General features: G+C 41.9%; 1 protein-coding gene across 1 annotated transcript; it reads left to right on the forward strand.

Annotated features, from left to right (window-relative positions):
• Positions 1 to 588: 588 nt before the first annotated feature.
• LOC146640194 (uncharacterized) lies at positions 589 to 24,930 on the forward strand. The gene is made up of 10 exons (XM_085350361.1): positions 589 to 661; positions 2,973 to 3,243; positions 6,465 to 6,885; positions 11,109 to 11,216; positions 13,589 to 13,785; positions 14,598 to 14,797; positions 14,879 to 14,937; positions 16,786 to 16,953; positions 20,318 to 20,545; positions 22,399 to 24,930. Exons 2-10 carry the CDS (start codon positions 2,980 to 2,982, stop codon positions 22,539 to 22,541), a joined length of 1,788 nt encoding a protein of 595 aa, XP_085206487.1. The 5' UTR covers positions 589 to 661; positions 2,973 to 2,979; the 3' UTR covers positions 22,542 to 24,930.
• The last annotated feature ends 413 nt before the right edge of the window (positions 24,931 to 25,343 follow it).

Genomic DNA, 25,343 nt, shown 5'->3' on the forward strand with positions numbered 1-25,343 from the left:
CAAAATACAAGAAAAATTAATGTATTTCCTTAGGGAACAAAAACTATTCTAAAAACATAAACAGCACATGAACAATGATAACTCACACGCTTTACTGAAGTTGTGTTAGTAAATCATGCAATTCTTTCTGTCCTGTACACAGTTTGCGTTTCTCCACTGCAGTCTCGTCTTTCTTTTTTTGTGTGCAATAAAAATACATGTAATATCCATTTTCCTCGTCCGTGCACAGAAACTGAAATGGTCTGGTTGTAGCACAAGTCAGGCAGAAGAAAAAAGCATGGTTTGATGGTTAACCTTCTATACCTGGTATGTTACTGTAATATATTACTGCATTTAATACAGTTACACATGGTATTGCTGGCCCGCACTAGTAATCAGAAACGATCCTATTAACAAACACCTGTGTGATGATGTGGAAATCCACAGACGGAGTTTGGGGTGTATGTTAGTTTAACCATTGTGATTAGCTAATCAGGGCCGATTTTTAAATCATTTTATTTATTCATTTATTTATTTATTTTCCCGTATATTCTAAGTTTCGTGTCCCTTTAAATGTCCATGCATGTCCGCGCTCCGCCCACTGGAGAACTAAATGCGTCAACTGTTGAGGTTTTTGGAGAGTTTGTGCTTTCTTGCGTTCTTTGGCAGTTTATAGGACATGGTAAGTTAAGAAACTGCAATGTTAATTTCTTCTGCAGTTATCTGAGGCGTTAGTAATAAATCTGTCGAGCGAGAGGAAGTTTAGATTGAGGGCAGGAACGGTGTTATGCCCAAAAGTCATCGACTGCCATAAAGGGTTTTGTTTTTATGCGTTATTTATGTCACTGTGACACTTTGTACCCGGATTAAAAAAAACAGGGATGCATAAAAGTCACTGCTGAAAACTGATTGCAGGATCTAACCTGTGACACGAATGTTGTTTGAGGCTTAATCCTGAGAAACAAGTTTGACAGATTTCAGCCCAACAAGTTGTTTATAACATTTGAACAACTTGTTTGCAGCTGAGGGAAAAGTGCATTGTGGCGAAAAGCGCTGACAGCATATTAACGTCAGACAAAACGATTTCGCTCTTTTAGCTTCTCGTCTTCTTTTTGGGTTAATTGTGAGAGAAATCTGTGACCCGAGCAGCTGAAACGCTGAGCCTACACGTTGAAGTCGCTGTAACCTGTTGGCAGCTCTGATTTATTGCTGGTACGTCCGGTTATTGTTCCCGCACAGTTTTTTTCGTTTTCCCGTTTTGTGTGTTTGTATTTTCGGCACACGTCTGCGGTGGTGTCGGACAGCCGCTCCTCATGTCTTCATATTCTTCTGTTTCGTGTTTGTTTAATGTTCAGCAGTAGTTCTCGAGGCTTTCGCGTGTTTCTTTGGGAATTGGCTGCTTTTTCACTCATTTTCACTTCAACCAGTCAAACCAAGTTGTTATCGTGTCTTTAGGCACTTACTAGACTGTTGTTACTAGAAGCCTGTCACAAAGTAGAAGTTCTTCTCATTATTTGAACGTATGAAAAATACCGGCGATAACAAAGTTTTGATGGATATAAAATCTTATTTTTGATTTGAGCAGTCTGTATTCTGCATTTCAGTCAACTCCAGCTGCTGTCTGTTCTGTCTGTTGGTCATTTTGGAGTTTGTGTAGAAGTAGTTCTGTTCATCGGCACATTTCTTCCTGATGTTTCTTGTTATTTTGTAAACTGGTGGGAACAAATGTGGAATGGGGGGAATGTGGAGGGAACGTTGTACAGCTGGTCCTGAGGTAAACTGAACAGATTGGTTAGAATTCGCAGCGGGACACAAAGAACAATACACAAGGTGCCACAATTCACACTGCATATCAGTAAAATCAGCTGTTCCCTCTGTAGCACAGCTGCTGACCCTGATGTATGCATAGACTGTACATAAAAGAAGGATTGGGGCCACTGTGACATCACTCATTTGTTTCTGGCTTCCAAGTTTTAAGCTCCACCCTTCATGTGTGTTTTTATTTTTTTCAGTTATTTGGAGTCTTAATTGGATGAAAGCATGGACTGCCAAGTTATCGATTCATGCCTTGAGGCGACTTTTGTTGTGATTTGGCGCTAAAATATAAATAAAATTGAATGGAATTGAATGTTAACTACCCTGATTAGCAAGCTCCAGCCATAAACTGTGCTTGAATACTGTAAGTGCTGAGTGACAGACTAATAAAACACTGACCACAACCGAAGTACAGATGTCTTGGGTTGTCTGTACCACACAGCAGATCAGTCTGATAATTACATTAAAAGGCTCCAACGGGCACCAGCAGCACAAACAGCGAGTTCCAGTTCAATGACCTCGTTTACCTCGTTTACAGCTGCTGTGAACAGAATAAACAGTTTGTATTTTTGTAGCAGGCTGTAAACTTTCTCTGTAGTGCTTTATAGTCGGGTATTTTTACATGGGAGTCTCATTTTTAGAGCCATAAATGGAGGCTTCAGCTTGTTTATGAGGCAGTGAGAGTGAGGGTATAAAAAAAAAGTTTAGAAATGGTTTTTAAAGCTAAGAATGTCATCCACCCCGATGGGTAACTTCGTAATCAGGTTCTAAATCAAGAGCTTGACAAAAGCCTGGAAGAATGTTTCAGAAGTTCTCTGCAGAGATGTTGGGTCAGCTGGACCGGAGCTACTTTATATAGAAGATATACAACAGCTGGTTTTGAGCGAAACTCAATTAAAGGCTTCTGATCAAGCTGCTCTTTATTTTTTGTGGAGAACTAAAGCACATATTTGTTATACAGCAGGCACTGCTCATTACATGACTAATATCATCCCAGTGACTGTGGTGCTGGAAGCATCAGATAGAAATCTTCCTGATGTGTGAGGAGTGTGTTTTGGTGATGTCTAACCTGTAAACATGCATTTTGGACGGACCATAATTCCCGTGTCCCCCTCATGCAGACGAGATCTGATCTGGTCTGAGGTGAAGTCATTATCATTTTCCGTTTCCTGACCCAGAGTGAAGATGAATGAGGATGCATTCGAGGTTCCAGAGAGGACCGAGTACCGCTACTTGGTACAGGAGGAGGATGAGGAGGAGGTGCAGTATGTGCGTCACAGACACTACATCAGCCCCTTCCTGGTCCTGTCCAAACGCTGCATCTTCCTCATCTGCCTCGGCGTGCTCGCTCTGCTCGCTCTGGCCGCCTACCTGGGTTACATAGCCCAGACGCTGCCACCGGGACTCGCCCAGGTGTCAACTGACTGTGGCGACTTTAGAGGAAGATATGTGAGTTTGTACTCTTCATAATATCAGATCTAAAATGTATTGCAACCACTTTTCAAAAACTACTTTTTAATTCATTTAACCCTCATTTCCTGAAGTCTGTAACTGTAATCCTGTACCAAATGTAATCGTTAACCGAGCTTAGCCTTGCTTTCACTTCCCCAGGATGCTGCAACACACAAGATTTGTGCTTCATCTGCAGAAATAACAAAGTAGAGCTCGTGATCGAATTTGTGTCTTTTTTTCTGTGAACACGAGCTGGCTGCTGCAGGATGAGTTTCATGCAGTCAGCGCTCAGCTCAGTTTATTTACATTCAGTTATTTTTAATGATCATTTTCGCACACTGAGTATTTTTTTATGTTTCTCAAAAAAAAAAGAAGAAGTTTGTTTAATAAACTGCTTAAAAGCAGTAAAGGAACATCAGCCTGACTGTTTGATGGTGGGTCAGGGACACACAGACGTCTATATTCTAGACAACAGCACCCGGATCAGCTTCGAGTATTGGGGTGAAATCCAGAACCGGGTCTCAGACCCTGCACTGGTGCTGTGGTCGCAAATTTTGAAGCCATCCTGATAACCTTCTCCCACCAACGATGTGGAGATCCAACCCCTTTAGATCCAATTAAAATCAAGACACTTAACTCATTCACTGCCATTGACGTCTATAGCCGTCAATTGCAGTGAATGAGTCAATGGGTTTAACTCATTCACTGCCAATGGCTGGCAGTGAATGAGTTAAAAAGATGCTCTGGAAAAGAGTAGAATTCTTGGAACAGAGTTTAATACAATGAATCATATGAACAGCAGGAAAAATACATACAGACATTTAGCAAGAGAATACATAGCAGAAAGCAAGCAAAGCAAAACCCCGGGGTGTACAGCCTTAAGCACAGACAAAAGAGCAACACAGAGACGGACAGAGAGAAACAGCAGAGGGGAAAAACGAGCTGGGGGTGTCCTCTGGTCATCTAATATATAGGGACCAGTATCCCCGCCCCCTGCTGCTGGGTAACTTTCCCACCCATCCAAACACAGCTGCAGGGGTCAGGTAGCGGCCAAGGTCTTGGCCAAAGGCCAGTCAGGACTCTGACTACCCCTTGCTCTGGCTTATCACAATAGGTATGACACGGTCAAACATCACACATTAATCCTAATTATTAAATCTTACACAGCAAGTGGCACAATCTTATAACATATAATCTTATAACTACATAGGTTACATGCTTTCTCATATATAAAACCACTTCAGTGTGGGTTCAAAGTGTGTGTGTGTGTGTGTGTGTGTGTGTGTGTGTGTGTGTGTGTGTGTGTGTGTGTGTGTGTGTGTGTGTGTGTGTGTGTGATTATATCGTATGATATTTTATTGTGATGTGTTCAGGATCTCTGTTACATTGTTAATGTTTTGGTTGTGCTGCATGAAAGACGTTGAGTGTGTATTAGAGAAGGTTAGTTAGCTGGAGAGTGAGTTATTCAGGCGAACTCTCAACAACATCAACTGCCCTGTTACTGTAGAACCTTAATAAACCTTGGTGAAGCAAAATGTATTGCTCTTAAGACTCTACATGAAAGTTAAAATATATATGTTCAGTGCACATAGATATATAGTGTATCAGGGCTCTAGACTAACTTTTTGCCATGGGCGTACCGGTACGCCTAACTTTAAAAAGTTAGGCTTACCGGCACAAAAGTTAGGCGCACACAAATTTTATAATAATTGATATAATATAATGTGTTTTTCTGGATACACTGTGCTTTTTCAGCATTCAAAGATTGATGACACCGTGTCAGAGCACTGGCTATGAATTTCAGAAGGATCAGGCCTTAACAGAAAAGTTAGCAATAGTTCTTTTCCTATTACAGCTACATCCACTTCTGTCGTGCCTAGGCTGCTCACTAGGGCTGGGTATCATCACTGATCTCTATAATCCATTCGATTCCGGTTTTCAAAGTCCCGATTCGATTCAACTTAGCCTCAGACAGTCAGAAATATTATAATTCTGATCATTTATCAGTACTGACTTCATCAGAATTGTGAACATCACAGCAGATGCCTTTGTGTGAAAGTAACTGAGAATAAAACACAGAAAAACATGAAGGAGGTTTTCCTGGTCTGGCTTTTTATAGCAGATAACCTTAAAAATATTCTACAATGTTCTGCACATAAAGTTTAAATTTCTTCAGTATTGAATAACAGAAAAAACAGGCTTTCTTGTCTGAGGTCATTTAAGTGAAAAAAAGAAAAGAAAAAGACAGCAGCCACAGCGCTGTAAACAACGGTAGACTGGTGGGTAATAAGCGAATGAATAATACAGAAAACAGAGATTGGAGACGGGAAACTGTTCTTGAAGTACAGAGAGAGAGAGAGAGAGAGCTAGCTGTGCACGAAGTGTGATTTTAATAGTCGTGGAAGCAAAACAGCAAAATTCATGACGACATTGATCAAATGTGAAGCGCAGTTTGCTGCTTCTTTTGCTGCTGGCTCGGTGAATTTTGGTTGGAGAGACAAAACCTGCAGCTCAGAATCAGCGCAAAAAGACGTAATCACAGCGCGGACCGGACGCATCAGGATCGCTAAGCTCCGACAGCGTGTCCGTCTACGAGCCGTCGGGTGAGAAAGCCGAGAAAGACAAAGTTGATTCTGATGCGTCGGGTCTGTGTTTACGTCTTCGTGTGGAATCCGTGTACCTGCTCTCATTTGCTGTTTGGTTGTTGTTGAAATGGTTTTGTGAGCTTTAATCTGAGAATCTGGCGTTTCTGGCAAAACACAGTTATATTTAAAAGTCGATTCAGGATTTAATGAATTGATATCGCTTTATTCAAGCTACTCACCTCCCACTTCCACCTGCACTTTCAACTGGACCACGGCCAATCAGAGAGGTCCCGCCCCTTACTATCTCTGATTGGTTTAGTCCACGATAGGGGCAAAATGTGTCTGTTGTTGACCACAGGGAAGGTTGCAGATTTTTTTTTTTTTTTTGCTACCCGAACATTTGGTCGCACAGGTGCAACCAAATGTTTTTTTTTAGTCGCACCACTGAAAAATTTGGTCACATTTGTGACCAAATTGGTCGCACTCTAGAGCCCTGTGTATATAGTTACATAGTTATACATATCACACAAAAATCCACCACAGTGCAGTGGGTCCTGGGATCCTCCTCCAAAACTCAGATCTTCAGGAAAGTACAACAAGTATGCTCTGACAGTTTTAATCTTTTCTTTGTAGAAAAATGGAGCCTACTCCTTTAAAGGCATGTCCTACGCTGCTCCACCTGTTGGTGGCCTGCGCTGGGCTCCTCCAGTTGAACCGGTATGCAAGAGTGGGGTTATCGATGCGGGCCACTTTCGCAGCATGTGTCCTCAGGTGAGGCCCTTGTCGAGCACGGGGAAGGTGATGGGCCAGGAGGACTGCCTGTTCATCAACGTTTGGACCCCCACCCTGCAGCCTGACGCCAAGCTTCCCGTCATGGTGTGGATCCACGGAGGATACCTGCACATGCTCAGCGGAGGAGAGAAGGGATACTCGCCTACGGAGAAGCTCGCCGCCGACACAAAAGTGGTTTACGTCAGCTTCAACTACAGACTCAATGCCTTTGGCTTTCTCGCCCTACAGATGCTGAGAGAAGGTTCTCCAAGAAACACCTCAGGTTAGTCGGTGATGCACAGCAGGACGAATGTGGAGTGTTTTACTGCAGCCTGCAAACAACTGGCTGCATGATATTTGTAGCCTGAAGCCTTAGCTGAAACAAGCTAATGAATATACATGTTCTGTAAGACATTTGTTAGATATCAGGAAAGGTTAAAGGAGACCTGTTCAACTCTTCCAATTTTCTGACCCTTATGTAACCTGTTGCAATGGATTTTGACATGATTAATGTCTCAAATAATGAGGTCACTGTGCATACAACTCTCCCCTGTGAGCCTAAAGGCTTCACACTAAACAAGCTTTTCCTACGTTTGCCTCTGTATGTTGTCAGTGACAGAGATCTCAGCACCACAATTATGTCAGCGCACAAGCCCCGCCCACTGGCTTTTCATACCTTTTATTAGTTTTTTCAATGATCTGTAATATCAATGACCTAAAATGAAGCTACGACACAGATTAGATGTCACGATCTGCGAGGCAAATTGTCGGGATATGAGCGGAGCGTGGACCCAAGTGCAGGCAAACGGAGACCAGAACGGATAATGACAAAAAGTGAGTCTTTATTTTGGCTGCTACCTAACTACAAACAGGTGGAACAGGGAAAGCTAAGAAAACCTAAACTGGGAAAAACTAAGCATGGAATAACACCTGAAACTAGAAACAAGAAACTTGAAAACCTGGAAATGGGATGGAGAGCAGAGGTAATCCGGGGGTAACACAAACTATATATACACAGAGAGAAACGAGGAAATGGCGTACAGGAGGGAGACACAGCTGATCCTCCATAAACATTACGACACAGGGAGGAAGCAAAACAGAATACACTGACATAAGACACAGACCTTCAAAGTAAAACAGGAAACACGACACAATACGCAGCCGTGGGACACGGGAAAAGTACAGAGTAGACACGGGAACAGAGACTAACACAGGCGAAGATAAACACAAAGAGAGGAAGGACTATAATCACTAAGAACTAAAGGAAACCAAAACTATGAACAATATATCAAATTGTAAAGTCAGAAATACAAGTACTGGGTCGCAGCCCAGTACAGTGACATTAGAATAAAGTGATAACACAACAGCTAACACTTCTGAAAAAATGTAGTTCTTACAGAAGAAGAACTTTATGAAAAGTTGAAAATTAAGTTTGGCATTATTTGCACTGAAATATAGACGGTATAAAAACAGACTGCTGTGAAATAGACTGAACAGCTATTGCCTAAATTTTAAACTCGACCTTGCAGCTCAATACAAAATCATAGAAATGCATTTAACCTCTGGGGGGTCCTAGAAAAATGCATACACTATTGGGCTTAGAGCCACAAATCGACCACGCCATGAAAAGTGCCATAAAATATCTATATATTAATATTTTTTTCCACTTTAAATTAGCCAATCTTTTAGACCTACTTCTCCTTGAAATATTCATATCAAGTTTTAATTACATTTCGCGGATTTTAACCCTTTATATCCCGGTTTCGTCACATGGCCGCACTGTTTTTTTAGCCCCAAAAAACAAAGAAATCAAATATTTCCCAAAAGATACAATTCCAAGGCCCGGACTCCCGAGTACCACCAACATTCGGAAGATGGCCCATTATTTGGTTGTAATGACCGTGGAATGGGAAATAGCGTTTATAATGGGTTTCAATGGGGCACAAATCGACCACTAGGACCAATAGTGTAAGTTTATCTGTAGCTCAGCCACTGAAGCTAATTTAAGGGAGTCAGACTGGAATTTTGAAATATATGTAACCAGACTTTTTTTTGGAAAAGTTGGCTATATTCCGTTCAACACAGTGCAAATGGCGTGTATACGAACAATGAAAAATGGCACAAATCGACCCAAGACCACCCAGAGGTTAAAAAAATATTGTAATAGTAGATCAGTCCAAGTTCATTATCTTGTCCACCTCTGCCTGAGCGCTCCGCACAGTCCTGAAACCTTGGCTACCGGGCTGTGGATTTCACTTCGTTTTTAAGCATCATATCAGTTCTCCACAGTCTGGGCTCCCTGCTCAGTTTAGCTACGTTCCCCTGCTGCTCTGTACAGACAGCAACCTGCTTGGTTTTCCACACGCTTGGTCACACACTGCCCGCTCTGCTCTGCATCCTCAGCCCGGCATTAATTATTCATATTTTACCTAGCTACGCTGCCTTAAATTCATTTATCAATCAGCTGTTGCTAGCTGTGAAAGGAAGAGCAGCCTTGTGTTGTTGTGTAAACGGGCGTGTTGCTAGGCAACCCAGCATGCCATAGTAATGGTTTTGCAATAATTTCTGTGGGGTAAAGATGACATCCTCTGCAGTTCTAGGTATAAGTGGTCATGTTTTCTTTTCGCAGCCCAAAACTCCATATTTGATAAATGAGCCTGAAAATACGAGCTTATTCCAGTATTTTCAAAATGCACAAATCTCCAGTTTAAGATGAGTAAAAATTATTTGACCTGTCAAAGTAACTTAAGGAGACCAAGAGTAGAATATAAAGGTGTAGCTGATAATTATTCATCGACTTTAAATATAATCTGAAACTATAAAAATGGAACGTGTATCATTGTACTGTCTTTGCCTCGCAAAGTGGCTTGAAGTAACTGTTGTGATTCGGCGCTATATAAATAAAACTGAATTGAGAAGCCTGCAGTGAGATGACCAAACGTTGGGTATTTATAACACGTAACAAAGATCTGAATATTAGAATTTTGAGGTAACACTGAAATATGATGCGTGATAGATTATACGAATCAACATGGTAAATGGTAAATGGCCTGTATTTGTATAGCGCTTTTCTAGTCCCTAAGGACCCCAAAGCGCTTTACACAACCTGTCATCCACCCATTCACACACACATTCACACACTGGTGATGGCAAGCTACAATGTAGCCACAGCCACCCTGGGGCGCACTGACAGAGGCGAGGCTGCCGGACACTGGCGCCACCGGGCCCTCTGACCACCACCAGTAGGCAACGGGTGAAGTGTCTTGCCCAAGGACACAACGACCGAGACTGTCCAAGCCGGGGCTCGAACCGGCAACCTTCCGATTACAAGGCGAACTCCCAACTCTTGAGCCACGATCGCTGATTTAAAACATATTTAAATCAGATATCTGTCCGACTGACTTGGAAAGCTAGATCGGGTCATTTCGGTGCTTTTGTGACAGCAGACTGATGAGAACACAAAGAGATGGAGAGTGTGAGTTTACCAACAGCAACACATGACAAGTCTGTCCACTTGGTCAGAGTGGTACTTTCACCTCATTCACTCTGCTGTCTGTGCTTACTAATGACGTTTTAAAACCACTCCATCGCTCACACAGTCTGGCTAACAGCCTCTAAACTACAAAGCCTTTCCCTGTCACCATCGACCGCACGGTTAGCGTACGCAGCTGGCATGCGATGTGGAACCGAGACACAGGTTGCGCTCCGTCTTCAGGCCCGTTCTCATTATTGTTTGGTTCCCTCAGAGGTGAACCGTGAGCCATTTACTAAACAAATAAAGTGGAATAAAATGCAGCCGAGTTTGAACAAACAAACCTTTTTACATGCTCAGTTAAAGACCCTAATTAGCGTCGTGGAGTTTCAGAAGTAGTGACACTTGCAGGGAGCTTTTAACGGCTTCTGTTAGGTCGCTGCAGTGCATCGTGTGGAGTTAAAGAAGTTCTAATGGCTGTAGTGTATTTTCTTACAAGCCATTTACCACTTAAACCGACCCTTTTAATATTTATGGTGTTTACATTGTGCTCCCAGTTAGAGGGAATGCTGAGAAGTCCATAGCCTTCCATTAAGATGTGTATACTTAATGAATGCTAATGCGATCTTTATAAATGGAGCTCTTTCCTAGGCTTCCTCCTGCTTGTTTGCATTTTTGCGCTGTGAGTCAAGTGGGTCATTTCTGTTACGCAACCCGAATAAGCCCACTGTGACCTTGATGTGACAGAGCCTTGCGTGACACGATGGTGTGATGGCAGGGCACACGACTCCTTTTCGGCATTCCAGAGCCTCCTCTCTGTCCTCTTCACTATCACTGCTCATTTTTAATAGTTGTAATCATCCCCTGCCCCATTTCCTCGCTCCCTCAGCTTGAGATGAGTTAAATTTAGTTCATGCTGCCAGAACACCACAGAAAGCTGGTTTCTGATTGAGAAAATAGGACATCAGAAAAAAGGCTGCATCAAAACCTGACTAATCGATCTCTTCTCAACTATCCCCTTCCCTCCTCTGCAGGGAATTATGGCTTCCTGGATCAGATCGCAGCTCTGAAGTGGGTTCAGAAGAACATCCGTGTGTTTGGAGGAGATCCTGGCAAAGTTACCATATTTGGACAGAGCTCAGGTATAAACAGTATTAAAAAAAATCATTAAAAGTGTCATCGGGACATGCTGTGACACATGCAGTCTCAAACTTACCCTAAAGGATTGAATGTTTTATGTCTGTGTCCTAGAAAAGATTCGATCTAATTAAAAGAAGAGATAAAATATATTAACAGGAACACAGATTAGATCTGTCATGTGGTGTTGTGATTATAAAATATAACACTCACTTATGTTTTCGAAGTTACAGCAGTAACTCACTTGCTAGTAGAGAATGTGCACATTAAAGTTATTTATAGTGAATGCCCAAAGCAGTTACAGCGATTTGATCAAATCTACAGAAGCATTAAAGACACTGCCAGAGTCGTATAACAGTTATTTAAAAGACAAATCATGTTAAGCACTGATGTGCTGGTAGTATTTTGGTCAGTATTGTACTGCGAATGAACGCAGTGTATACTGACATAAAGAAAACTGTCATTTGAAGTAAAAACAAAAAACTGATAAAAAGAGATGGGTGTGGCGTCAGTGTTTTCCACAGTATTATATTGTATTAATGGCAGTAGCAAGTATACTTTGTATACCTTATGACCATATCATTTAAACAGGGCGATAATCAAACCGTCTGCAGTGGTAGACATTAGAGTCCTGTGGAAGTACATGGTCACTGCTTAAATTTGATTGAAGAGGCTAACTGGCAGCTAGGTGATGCTAATGAAATGCCCTTGATTAACTGATCATTGCTAAAGTATCTATAAAAACAGAAGCTGTGGCAGTTTACTGGTTTGGAGTATTCAGGCGGATGTTACCAGTGTCAGAGTCTTAGCACCCCAGCAAATTTATCCCTGGGTCAAACCCTCTGCCAAAGCTCAGAGAAACTGTAGAACACCAAAGAGCTACACTTCAGACTCAGTTGGCTTCACGAAGTTTGTGACAGAAGAATTAGAAAAATATTGAACAAAATGGCCTTTTTAGAAGGGAAAACGGCAGCAAACCACTGAACAAGAGCTCTAGAACAATTTACTAACTGCGGTAACGTATTTTCCGCACTATAAGGCGCACTTAAAATCCTTTAATTTTCTCAATAATCTACAGAGTGCCTTATGTATGAATTCTGGTTGTGCTTACTGACCTCGAACTGATTTTATGTGCTACACGGCGCTCAAAAATCTGTCAAAAATGTTTTAGTGCGACTTTGGTAAGCTACGAAGCCGCACCGCTTGATCAGTGTTGCCAACTCCTCAGGAAGGAAAATCGCTATTGGTTGTCCTAAAAGTCGCCAGATTTGTCGCTAGTTGCGTTTTAGAAAAAAAGTCGCTAAGGGGGTCTGAAAACTCGCTAAATATAGCGACAAAGTCGCTAAGTTGGCCACACTGCGCTTGATGGATTGTTGGAGCATCGTCAGGTGCCTCGCAGAGTAATCAGTGTCCTAAACTCCATCTTCTTCAGGGCCCAAAGTCAAACGAACCCTGCAGCATCACTGAGAGTTAAAAACTGTCTAAATTCTTTCATCTTTAATAAAATCATCAGCGTTGCTGCTTTACCAGGTGTAACAATTAAGTTTAACATCCAGGCATTTAACGGAGTTAGAAGTTAGCAGGAAGTTAGCTCGCTGGTTTCCACCTAAACATGATATAGCATGTTCTGACTGAGAGATTTCTGAAAAAATTCAAACGTACAGCTCTGCTATCACTTCCAACATAAATGAAGACAGAAAACTAAACAGCAGTGACGTTTGTAGGGTCACTGAAGTTGGGCTAGCTGGTATATAAGGATGTGCTACGTGATCGCTAGCGACACAGCTATGTTAGCATAACATAAACACAGTGGAGGTGGAACGTTAACTCTTTCGACTCGATAAAAGTTAACGTGAGGGTTCCCAATGGTTAGGATGCTGTAAACGGACCAAACTTCAGTGAGGAGAACAACTGAGATAATCCATCCACAATATGAGATTAGGTTATAATCCAGTGCACCTTATGGTCCGAAACATACGGTATATGCACCAATCTGTGTGTGAATGGTGCAGATGCACAAATCAGCAATTTATGACTATGTTCATACCAGAAATTTCAAAATGCCTTTTGCAGTGCAGCCTGATGGAAATGCTATCACAGAACCTAATAAGAACTGCAGAATGCCACAAACCTCAATGAACTGAAGCGATCTGTAAACAAGAGTGGGCCAAAATTCTTCCACAACCACATGAAAGATAATTACTTGCTCCTAAAAGTCCTGAAAACATAAGTGTACACTTCACATCTTTTGGGAGAGTTTGAACGTGCAGGTGCTTGCTATGTTGTCTATGTATTTAATAATAAGGCAAACCAGTAGAACCGCTCCATCACCTGCAACCAGCTGCTGCTCCCATTTTTGTACTTTGCTCTCCTAAAGGTGGAACGTCAGTGTGGACCCTGATGATGTCACCATTAGCCAAGGGTCTCTTTCATGCAGCAGTGGACATGAGCGGCTCGTACATTTACAATGCGACCCTGGAACAAGCCGAGGTGGACAACCTGGCGTTCCTGAATAAGACGGGCTGCGGAGATCTGGCCTGCCTGAGGCGCCTCTCTATCGGACAGGTCCTGCAGGTAGGGGGAGGAGGAGGCAGACAATCCATCCTAACTGGAGAGCCTTGCTGTAAAAAATCTGTGAAAGGCAACGAAGCTATCACAGTAATAAAAAATCTAATAACAGAAAAACGTTAATTTCTGTAATATTCTCCTTAATGTCTAAAGATATCAGGAAATATCTCATTCGTAGCTCATCTATCCAAACGGTTCTGACATTTTGATCAAAATTAAAATTACATTTTTCATTTTGATGGCTCATAATGTCACGTCCAGGTGCCAAAAGACCTGGACATCTCTAATTTTCCTATGCAGTTGATGAATAAATGGGACACTAAATATAATTTGCAGCCATGATTACAGGCAGCTTTCCCTCAAACACCACTGAGCTTCATTAAACTGAGGATCCTCTGATGAGAAGAGAACCTGTAGGTACATGAAGAGCTTCATTTCAACATGACGATGACCCCGGGAGGAATTATGAATAATGTATGTCATGAAATGATGATGACAGCTGAACTTTTAAAACTGTGACAGTCATCAGACTGCAGGTTACTGTTATTAGGTTTTTAAAATGTCAAAGTAAGTGATTCAAGATGCCACTCAGGAGACTGGAAAAAGAGCAGTTTCCGTCTTATTTTACCCCGTAATTCTGTTAAATACAAATTAAAAAATAGTCGTGTTTTATGAAAGCGAAACCTAAACTCACTGTGGACCAGTCGTCTTTACATACATTGTGCTCCTCTCCTGTCCAAAAGAACCATTAAGATGAATATAAGTTTGTTTCCTTCGTCTTGAATCTTATGCTAAAAACAACAAGCATGTATTCCTAGGCCATCCCATGGCAGGAGTACCCCTCCTGGGCAGCAGATGAGATGACTGACCTCCCCACCAAAGGGAAATCCATCGGCCCGGTTGCAGTAGTGGACGGCTACGTCCTCAAAGCGCCCCCTTTTGAGCTGTGGGAGAAGAAAGGAGAGCACAGTGACGTCCCTTTCCTTGTCGGAACAACAGAGCAAGAGGCTGACTTCGCGTGAGTTCACCTGCTTCCGTTTCTCCACATTCAGCTTGTGCTGAGATGAGTCTCCACTTCAGTGCTGTGTTTCCTCCACAGTCCTCCATCTACAAACATCTCCGAGTGGACCTGGGGGGACTACACGTGGTTCGTAACAGGTAACGGCTTTAAAGGGGGTGTAACCCAGGTTTTTTTTTGTAGACGTCTTCTAAATTTATCGCATGCAAGCAACCATGGAGCCACTGTGCTGGAAGAAATGACTGCTATGGTAAAATGGTACATGGCCTGTATTTGTATAGCGCTTTTCTAGTCCCTAAGGACCCCAAAGCGCTTTACACAACCAGTCATCCACCCATTGGTGATAGCAGCTACATTGTAGCCACAGCCACCCTGGGGCGCACTGACAGAGGCGAGGCTGCCGGACACTGGCGCCACCTGGCCCTCTGACCACCACCAGTAGGCAACGGGTGAAGTGTCTTGCCCAAGGACACAACGACCGAGACTGTCCAAGCCGGGGCTCGAACCGGCAACCTTCCGATTACAAGGCGAACTCCCAACTCTTGAGCCACGATCAAGGATTCTCTCAGAGATTGTAGCCACTTGGCTTCAGGGAATTAGACCAAGATCAGGGTTAGTGCTTTGTAGTTTGTAGTGATGGTTGAATGAAGTCACAGGAGGCTTGGGAATTTGATTGAGAATATTTGAATCATTAATGAATCAATATCTTTACAAACATGGCCCAATAAACATGCCTGTGTGTGTGTATTGGTTGCACCATAGAGCAGCGGTCCCCAACCCCCGGGACACAGTCTGGTACCGGTCCGTGAGTCATTTGGTACCGGGCCGCAAGAGTTGAGGCTCCGGTGTGAAATTTATGGTTTTCAGGGTCTTTTCCCGTGATGAAGCTGTGTGTCTTGTTTTGAAAGAAATATTTACGCGTTACCATAGCGACCAGAGAGCATTAAGGTGCAGAGAGGAGGATGTTACTCTCAGTGTTGTTGGCGCATTTCAGGAGGACGCTGCTAATAAAGTTACACAATTACACAGTGAATTCGCGTTTATTATTATATTTACAAAATACCACAGTTTTTGTCTCGGTCATATCATTTTATTTTGTTGTATTTTGTTGCACCTTAATGGCCGGTCTGTGAAAATATTGTCTGACATTAAACCGGTCCGTGGCGCAAAAAAGGTTGGGGCCCGCTGCCATAGAGTACCCTATGGCTGCAACCTGCAACCAAGGAAATGTTGAGCATCGTATACTTCTCAGGAATCCATTTCACCTTGCTACTGCTGGGCGTCTCCAGCAGCTACTCATGGAATACAGAATTTTGCGTAGTGATTAGCCACGCCCCCTCTCTAGGTCTGTGTGACTGGGGCTTCAGGGAAACGCTGGTAACAGAACCTTTATCCTAAATATGAGAATCATTCATTCAAACAAGGTCAGTCTCACTTACACTCTGGGTTTCCTAGCAACACATCTAAAAGATGTGAATCACATGATCACATGAAAGGTTGTCAGGATAGGCAAAGAACAAACAGACTGAAAGAAATTTCCTAAAATATTAGTAAGATATTGGGCCTTAAAGCAGACCCAGGCTTTCTACTGTCTCTACTTGTTAAAAAGGAGTTCTTCCTCCTTACTGTTGCCATGTGCTTAACATTCAAGGTTTTTTTACTGTATATTTTTTACCTGATCAGGTAAAATTATTAGCGTGGAGGAAAAAGATTTTAGAAAATAAGGTTAGGTGTGCTCTATAAAGTACCATGACAGTGTAGCCCATTAAGAAGTCAACCACGCTCTTGACACTGAAAACTAGGCTTTACCTCACTAAGCCCAAATCCAGTTTCATAGTTCAGGCCACTGTTCTGTTTGATTGCATCCTGCTCACTGACGTATGATGCCAGGGACTGAAACTGAGTTTAAACAGGAAAATCTGTGTAAGCACTTCACATGATAACATATTATGTGTGGACTGTATATGTCTGTGTCGTTTTCCTCTCAGCTAAACTTAAGTCATTCGGCGACGGTCTCGTCAAGGAGGCGTTGCGGCTGTATCCATCTTCAGCCTGGTGTCCAACCAAAGACCGCTGCCCAGAGAGGTCCTATACCACCATGGTGTCTGACATCAGGGTCACCTGTCCCAACAACGACCTGGCCCAGAGGGCTGCAGGTAAACTCATGGATCACTGAATAATATCATGATTATAATAATAAAATTGATAATAGGTTCTCCCATAATAAGAGCTTTAACCCAGATGTGCAGTGCTCAGTGATGATTAAGTGGCAGCTGGAAAACCAGCAGGGTGGATCATCTAAGTGTTTTGAAGTGGAGGCCTCACCATGGTTACTGCAACTGGTTGAATAAAGTTTGACCAATTTCTGACTGAATTGTTATTTCACAACACCCAATTTCCATCTTAGGCTTCACTTTGTCTCCACTCTAACCAGTATATGTGGGGGATTAGAGTTGAGTCTCTCTAACCCAGACCTTCCCAAAGTGTGGGGCCCGCCCCCTAGGGGGGGTGCAGAGCCATGGCAGGGGGGGTGCAGGATGAAAGGGGGGGGGGGGGGAACGCTTGGACACTGCTAGCACAGGCGCCTACAGAAACGCAAAGCAGGAGATGAAGCATCGCTGAATATGTTTCCAAACCAACTTCATTCTAAGCCAAAGACTAGAAAATATGGTGAAGCATGTCTGCCCTTTGGCTTCACCTGCACAAGTGCCGAGGTAGGTCTCCCTGCAGAATTGGTTTTCCCTTCGTCGGGAGCAGCGCTGGGCTGTTTAAATCACGGACGCGGGGGGGGGGGGGCAAACATTTTTCTGTAAAACAAAGGGGGGCCCAGCAAAAAAAGTTTGGGAACCACTGCTCTAACCAATCACCACATCAGTCAAGATTCAGTCAGCACGCTTAGTCAGCATACTGGTTTATACCCTTATTGTAAGAGGCAGAGGAAGTAAAAGCTGTCTACCTTTCCTTGGCTGCAGTGCTCAGCTTTAGTCTTGGCCATGGCCCTGGTAGCTGCCCTCTTGCAGCACACTGTCTTTTCATTTATTCTAGTTTGGAGATGATGATGATGGATCCCCACACACATTCATTTAGAAGCAAAGATGTGGCTATATTAAACTTTATCAAAGTGTAACATATACAGTACCTCATATTGATAATATTGATCCATCACCCAGAGCAACCCTACTCTGACATGTAGTTGAGTAGAAGAAAATCTAAATATTACAGTAAAAGTATCTGAGAACAGAAGTTATTTGCTTTCTTTGTTTCTTTGCTTTGTAATCTTTACTTTATAATACTTTCTGATATATTTATTGGTTCTTAGTGAGAGCGACAAAAGCTGAGTGTTTTTCTCTGCTGATACCAAAAGTGAAGTGATCTCCGACATATTAGTATAATGTAACACAAATATATGTTACAAGTCGTTTTCTTTTCACAGTAGCAAGCCCCCTTCCTTCCTTTGCAGTATGGCACCATTGTGCTTCGTGTAGGTTTGGTGTCAGCGGTGAAACTCTGAGTAAAGTGACATTTAGCTGTTGTGTGAGGCGACTGCAGGGCATCCTGGGTGATTTTTCTTCCACTTGCTTCATTGGGTTTTTTATCTTGTGCAGCTTGGTTTTTTTTGTTTGTTTTTTTGTCTTTTTTTTCATCTCTCGCTGAGTCACAGTCAATCTGGGCTCGAAATGACTGATAAATGGGAGATTCAAAAGGAACCTACATGTTGGTTTCAGCAAGAAATGAAACATTGCTTGTGGCTGAAATAATAGAAAAAAGCTTTTCAAATAACATTTGACTCTAAAAATGTACGTAACACCAAAAAAACACAGTTAGGTAGGTTTTATGTTTCTTAGAACAGAAATATACCGACTGTATGTACTCACATTACACTTTCATTGCATATTAACATTTTTTGTTGCTATATACTTATTTTCCAACAATTTTCACACGCCCTAATTTGCCAAAAGTATTCAGTCACCCAACCAAATCCCTGAAGGTTCAGGTGGTCTAATCACCTCTGTGGCCACAGGTGCATACACCCGTGCATGGTACCACGATAATACACCACCTGTGCAATAAGCCCAGTCAGGAAATTTCCAGTCAACCTTTAGTGGTATTATAACACAGTGGAAGACCACATGAAATCTTCGAGTGGATGTGCAGAGGTTGTTAACTTTCTGCAGAGCCAATCACTACAGACCTCCAAACTTCATGTGCTCGTCAGATTAGCTGAAGAACAGTTCATGGAATGGGTTTCCTATGCTGAGCAACTGCGTCTAAGCCTTACGTTACGGGATGTAACGCCACTGGACTGTAGAGCAGTGGAGACATGATCTCTGAAGTGATGAATGACACTTCTGTCTAGGATGTCACAGGGTGAGAAGCTGGGTCCTTCACAGATGGCCGTTCACTCTCACAGCCTTGTTAGCTAGTTAAGCTAACATGCACGTCTTTGGATTAAGGGAGGAAACTGGAGTACAAGAACTTAACTTTAGCCCCTAAATGTGTCACATGCAGGCAATTTGAAGTTTTAGCTTTAAAAACATGAATATTTCACAGTTCCAGCTGTTTTAAATCTTTGCTGCTTTTCAGGAAGGTTTGGACTGCTGCCCCAAGATTTCACAAGTGAGGGATCAGCAACAGTGTAGCTAAGCTTTTTATTTCATCCTGTCATGAGTGTCGAGAAAGAACAAAAAGTATGAGATGTCATTGGATGTCAAAGATCAACTTTTTTTGCATATAGTTCGGATCTCTGGAGGGAACTTCTATCCAGCTGGTCTTCCATCCTCGCTGACTTGCATCAGAGGTTTTGCAGACACATCGAATTGCTGCTAAAATAATCTCCCAAAAAATGTGTAATTTGAACACTCCAGTGAAAACTCCCCCCCCAGACTTGCGCACTAAACGTTTGATCGTATTCGTGAATGTCAAGCATTAAAATATAAATCCAAACTAGAGTCGCTTCAACAAAGGCCCAATTAATTAATAAGCCAGAGGACAGATGGGTAATCTAAAACTATTTTTCCATTTAAGTTACTTTTAAAGTCCACGACTCAAACATTCCACTCGTATTCGCTTTAGTGTGTTGGTACATTTATTTCTCATTATATTGAGGAATGATGGTAAAAAGAATGTGGTGACTTTGCCTTTGGCTTCAAGAGACTATTGCAGACATTTTCAGTTTTCTGACACTGTGGAAGCAAAGAAATCATAAAAAAGATGTGAGGTCGCTTCCACCTGTGTAATGTCAGCAATGTTTGCGTAATTCAAAGTTTCTTTTGTCGTAAGTGTTTGAAACAAATGTCAAAAGTGTTTTTCACATTTGACATTTGGTTGAAGATTCTTTTTCTTCAGGTGACAAGAGTAATTTTAATAACAACAATTAATAAAGAGGCATTGATGCTGCAACTGCAGGATTTGTTTTCTTTTGTGTTTATGAAGATAGAAAGTGGAACATTTACAGCAGGATACATTTGGTTTTTTGTCATTTTTGACAGTCTAATAAGCTCTTTTGTAACCATTTCTCAGCTGCTCTCAAAAGTCCGGTGTATCGCTACGTGGTGAGGCACACGCCATCCGGACCTGTCAACACGTCCAGCGACCTGCTGCCATTCCCCAGCCGCTTCTCCTTCCACTGTCTGGATGCCGTGGCGTTCTTTGGAGGGCTGGAGTTCATTTTAGGGAAACCTCTCTCCGATAAGGACCGGCGCTTTCAGGATCTCATCACACGCAATCTCGTCAGCTTTGCCAAAACAGGTGAGGGCTGTTTGTAAATCATAGATAAGAGAAGTTATTGTGTGTGTGGAGTTAAAATAGTGGATTCAGGGCTTCAAATAAGTCTTTGCAAGTAATTGCTGTGAGCCAAAACTTCAGGCTAATAGACAAGTTCAGATATCTCTGTGCTTGAGAATGAACAAAATGCCACCTGCCTAAACCTTCTGTTTGCGAGGTGCAGCCAATCAGAAGAAGAGGAATAAAAACAGTTAACTGAGGTGCTACACTTTGTGTTTTAAAAAAAATCAAAGTGAGCAAACCCTACTTTATCAGATGTGATGTGATGATGGCAAGAACCCGTCTTTTTGTATTTGTATTACACATCAGTGTTTGTGCTGCTCGCCCATCTCACTGCTGCCACTCAGGACCAGAAAATGACCCCTAAAATTCCTCTAAGGAGCAGAAGAGAACAATAAGAGAATAGGGTTGCTCTTAGCATCCGAGATAAAAGCAGGTTCCTAACACTAAATGGTGTTTCTCCTTCTGCACATCTCTATCAGCTGACCTCTGTGCCCTTTGTTAAGCAGTGCTCGGAGCTTGCTGATGTTCCTTTGTTCAGAGTACCTGTGAGTTAACTTATAGCTCAGGAGGTACTTTGAACAAATTCAGCAGAAACAATCCTCATCCATCGAAAAATGTGATGTAAAAGACTTTTAGCCTTATGAAGGGCTCATAAGGAACTAGCTTGGATTTCTCATTTGATGACTCAGTGTATTAGTGTGACGTGTTTTTTTTTTTTCTTTGCCTTTGTACATTGAAATTCATGTCATCACGGCGTGTCTTTATTAAGCAGCAGCCTCCAATGCTGAAAATGAAACTGCATTACACCGATGGCAATTTGAGGCTGGCTCCCAAAGATTTTGGACTCCGTCGATAGTTTGCCGTTTTGTAACAAATGTAAGGTGGTGAGATTTTGTGTAGCTGATCCACTTGCTTGCTTTGAAGGGTTAAAGCCTGTTTGTGGCTGATTGCCAGCACATGGCTTTTACCCATCGGCTGTGTGCATGTGCTGCAGACTGTGCCGTATCATATTGTGCACAATTTTACATGAAAGTGTCATATTGTCACATCATTGCTACAAGCACACCATGTGTTTATATTTTTCAGTGTGGACTACAACAAGAAAAACCCAGGCGTGTCATACCACGTGTCCAATGATTGATTTAGTAAAACCGAAGCTACTCCAACAACCTCCAGCAAAGCACAACGCTTTGAAAAATATCCATGAAAACTGTTCTCACCAAAGGTGGGAGACACAAGCAGGTGGTGACTGAAAAGTTAAAAAATGACTCAAACTAATTCACTTGCTAGTCGCACTCCATATGACACGAAGAGCAAATGCTGGGTTGAAATGATGGATCCAGTTATATGATGGTAAAGGAGAGCTTCGAGTATTTTCTTTTTCTATATCATCAGTTGTTATCACACGTTTTCTCCAGATATTGACATGATTTTGAGGTTATATCGCTCACCCCTTAGCACACTGGTGGACAGTAAATGGTCGGACACACAGAGATGTGGGTTCATCTGAAATTCTGATGGATATAACGTCCACTACTGAGACCCAAGCACACCCTCACAAGAGTGGCTGATACAACAGTGGTGACAGATGGCTACAAAGGGAGCGGGACACACGTTGACTCCACTAATTTCCTTTTTGCATATCACTTTCAGAGGCAGCCAAAAAGGATAAGGAACTGGCCAGATGCAGATTTAAAAAGGAAAACATACTGTACACTAGACTGTGTGCTGGACGAGGGGATTTGACCTCGTCCACCTCCCGCCTTGATACTTTTGTGCCTTCAAGTTACACTGTTTCTCTTTACTCCTTGCAGGTAAGGTGGAGACAAAGTGGTCCGAGTACCCATCAGCCATTGCTTTCTTGTCCGACATCCTTGAGGTGGACAGTAACTACACCTCTCCTCAGTGTGATCTGTGGAGGAAGAACGGCCTGTATGCCTACGCCTGGATGAACTGAGCACAGACGGCAGCTGGAAGTCACTTTGCAGTTTCTCTGCTTTGTCTCTCATCCAGCTCAAATCCCACAGCAGCCGCTGTTAGTTTGAATCCTCAACAGAGATGAAACGTTTGTTTGAGGCAGCGTTTGATTGCTCAATCTTAAATCTATTATTTTAAAGTCCAGCAACGAGCCATATTTGTGTTTTAAATAATTTCTCACTTCATTCCTAGTTTAAGTTTGTGTGGTTTTTTTTTCCAGTTACATTTCCTATCTTGGCCAGGTCTCCCTTGAAAAAGAGGTTTTTAATCTCAATGGGATCTTCCTGGTTAAATAAAGGTTAATAAATAAATTTCAGTTAGAGGTGCAGGGAATTCTGGCTGATCCACAGGATGTCGCTATGGACCGTTTTAAAACTAACAGCTTTATATTCAAGGAAGCTTAACTTGTTTGCATTAGAGCGAGGTGAGAAAGACTTAACAGACTCTGGGTCTGCATAAAGTAACTGTACATTAAACTAGGTGTGTAAGTGTAATGGAGCAGACCAATGGGAGCTGCAGTGAACTTGGGTTGTTATGGGTTTCAAAGAAAACATGTTTGTGCCAAATCAATCTGAAACATGAAATGAAGTCCCCTTTATCTGGGTGCAGTCATGTAACATTACTTTAAAACACACAGGAAGTTAAACTTCGCTGATCTGCTGAAAATGTTTATAGATCAAAAACAAGTTAGAACCCTCTTCAAAAACCTCGTGAAATCCACTCGACCGAGGGAAAGTTCTTCAAGTCTGGCTCCTCAGAGCAGTTTTGGAAATATACAAAAGAAAGTTTTTCTTTCCTCAAATTAAGCTTTAAAAAGGTAAAACATTTGGATAAAGGCAGGAATGCTGTTTTCCTCCTCTTTATATGTAATATGATGAAACATTTCTAAACCTGGAGTCTCTAAGAAGAAGTCCCTGTTTGACCGCTCACGCTGTGCAGCAGCTTCTGTTTCTGACCTTTGAATGGTCATCACTGGGATGAGAGCGGGTCTGCAGCTGAAACTCAGCAGCCGTGTCAGCCAAGTCGGACATGAAGCGAGACCAAATTGAAAACAGAGGAAACACTTTGGCCACACCAACACAATCTCCTCTTATCAACTGTGCTAACTGAAAGATTTGCCTTCCTGCAACTTCATCCACTCACAAAAATGAAAATGAAAGTGAAGTGTCTTTCAAGGTTTTTAGAAACTGAAGAGAATCCAGTGCACTCTGCAGATGAATAAGTGTAAGTGGGGACTGGGTCTTTCAGAAAGTACCAGCTGCTCTGAGGGCAGTTCAGAGGCGTACAAGGAGACACATTTGATTTCTTCTTTTTTATAAGCCAGAACATTTCTTCTCCAGCTGATATAAAGCAATAATAACCTTAACGAAGGCTCAGTGTGTCTCTCATCTTTGCAGATTGTTGCTGCTAAAGCCTTTAACTGCTTCTAATGTTTTTAAAGAAGTGCAAGGGTTCTTCAGATCATTTGTTTTCTAAAGACGTGCAAAGTCTTGTTAAATATATTTGAGAATACAAAGGAAGGATATCATTTCACTATCATTTCTGTCAACCTGGAATTTCGGGGTTTGCCAGGACACATCCAGTCCTGATGACTAAAAGGCTTTTCGAGGATTTACTTTGTGTCCTTTATTCAGATTTTAAATGAAAGACTGCAGTTACATTCCTCCTGCTTCACAAAGTTTAGTGAAATCGCAAAATAAGTTAAAAAGAAATGATCTTAATAAGAAGCTTAACGCGACTTTGTAACCATTTGTCTAATGTCCAAAGTTCACTCAGACAGAGACACAAACATAGTTGTTACAGCTGTAAAAGTATGTAAGTACACCCAGGTCATTTTCACACGGACTCTTTGTCTGTATTTACAGAGGAAATATTAAGGTATGAAGGGAATATTTTTAAAAAAGAGATTTTTGCTTTATAATTTCAAGACAAATGTGTCCGTGTTATTGTCAACTGTGAATGTGCTGTTGAGTCACGGGATGTTAGTTTTGAATTTTGTCACTTTCTGCTGTTTGCACTGATTTCAAGCTTGGCCACTGCGAACATGTGAACACGTTTCGTTCTTTGTATATTTGATTTAATTTGTTTTGATTGGTTTTAAATGCTCGCTTCCTTTTGCTCCTCATTTGTTGTGTTGTTATGTGAATCCAATCAGCAGACAGTATGTATTTAAAGATGTACCACATTTCCATTTTAATCAAACGACACTAATCATTGCCATCAGTTTGTTTTTATCTGCTTTGGTTTTGCATCGTGTTTCTGTTGTTTTTGGAAACAGCACTTTGATGATTATATTTGGCTGTGTGTTCATGTGTTGATGTTCACTTTTGTATGTTCAATAAAACTGCATCATGCTGACTGTTGTTAACCTGCTAAACTTGAGGATTAGTATTAGTAAATTAGTATCGTTCTCTTGGTTGGAAGGATGTAAACGTTTTGTTTGTTTGTTTGTTTTTTACAGTTTAATGAATTTCCTGTATTAACTGTCCAGTTTTGTTGATCAATACAATAAGAGTAGCACAAATTACCAAGTCAGAAATAAGTAGACTTAGTAAGGAACCAAGTAAGAAAAAATATAGCACAAGCTAAGGTTTTACATGTGTTTCTTTCTAGAAGCAGAGCAGGAATTTATCTAAAGAGATGCAGCTGAAATAAAATCAATATGTCTTTGATATAAAGGTCTGTTAGAAATTGTCACAGTTGGTGTGCGGTTGGGTAGGTTGAGAGCCATTCACTGGCTAAATCGTGAAAGTTAAGATGGAATACTATTAAAAACCTCTGT

Source organism: Diplotaxodon limnothrissa, linkage group LG1 (assembly GCF_057381915.1).
Source record: "Diplotaxodon limnothrissa isolate DT_005_m linkage group LG1, D_limnothrissa_male_GT1.1, whole genome shotgun sequence".
NCBI lineage: Eukaryota > Metazoa > Chordata > Actinopteri > Cichliformes > Cichlidae > Diplotaxodon > Diplotaxodon limnothrissa.

Bases quoted from the DNA above. Each gene is read 5' to 3' on its own strand.
- LOC146640194 (XM_085350361.1), top strand. From the start codon at position 2,980: ATGAATGAGGATGCATTCGAGGTTCCAGAGAGGACCGAGTACCGCTAC. The intron at 3,244-6,464 runs GTGAGTTTGTAC...TTTTCTTTGTAG, and splicing joins GCGACTTTAGAGGAAGATAT to AAAAATGGAGCCTACTCCTT. The intron at 14,798-14,878 runs GTGAGTTCACCT...TTTCCTCCACAG, and splicing joins GAGCAAGAGGCTGACTTCGC to TCCTCCATCTACAAACATCT.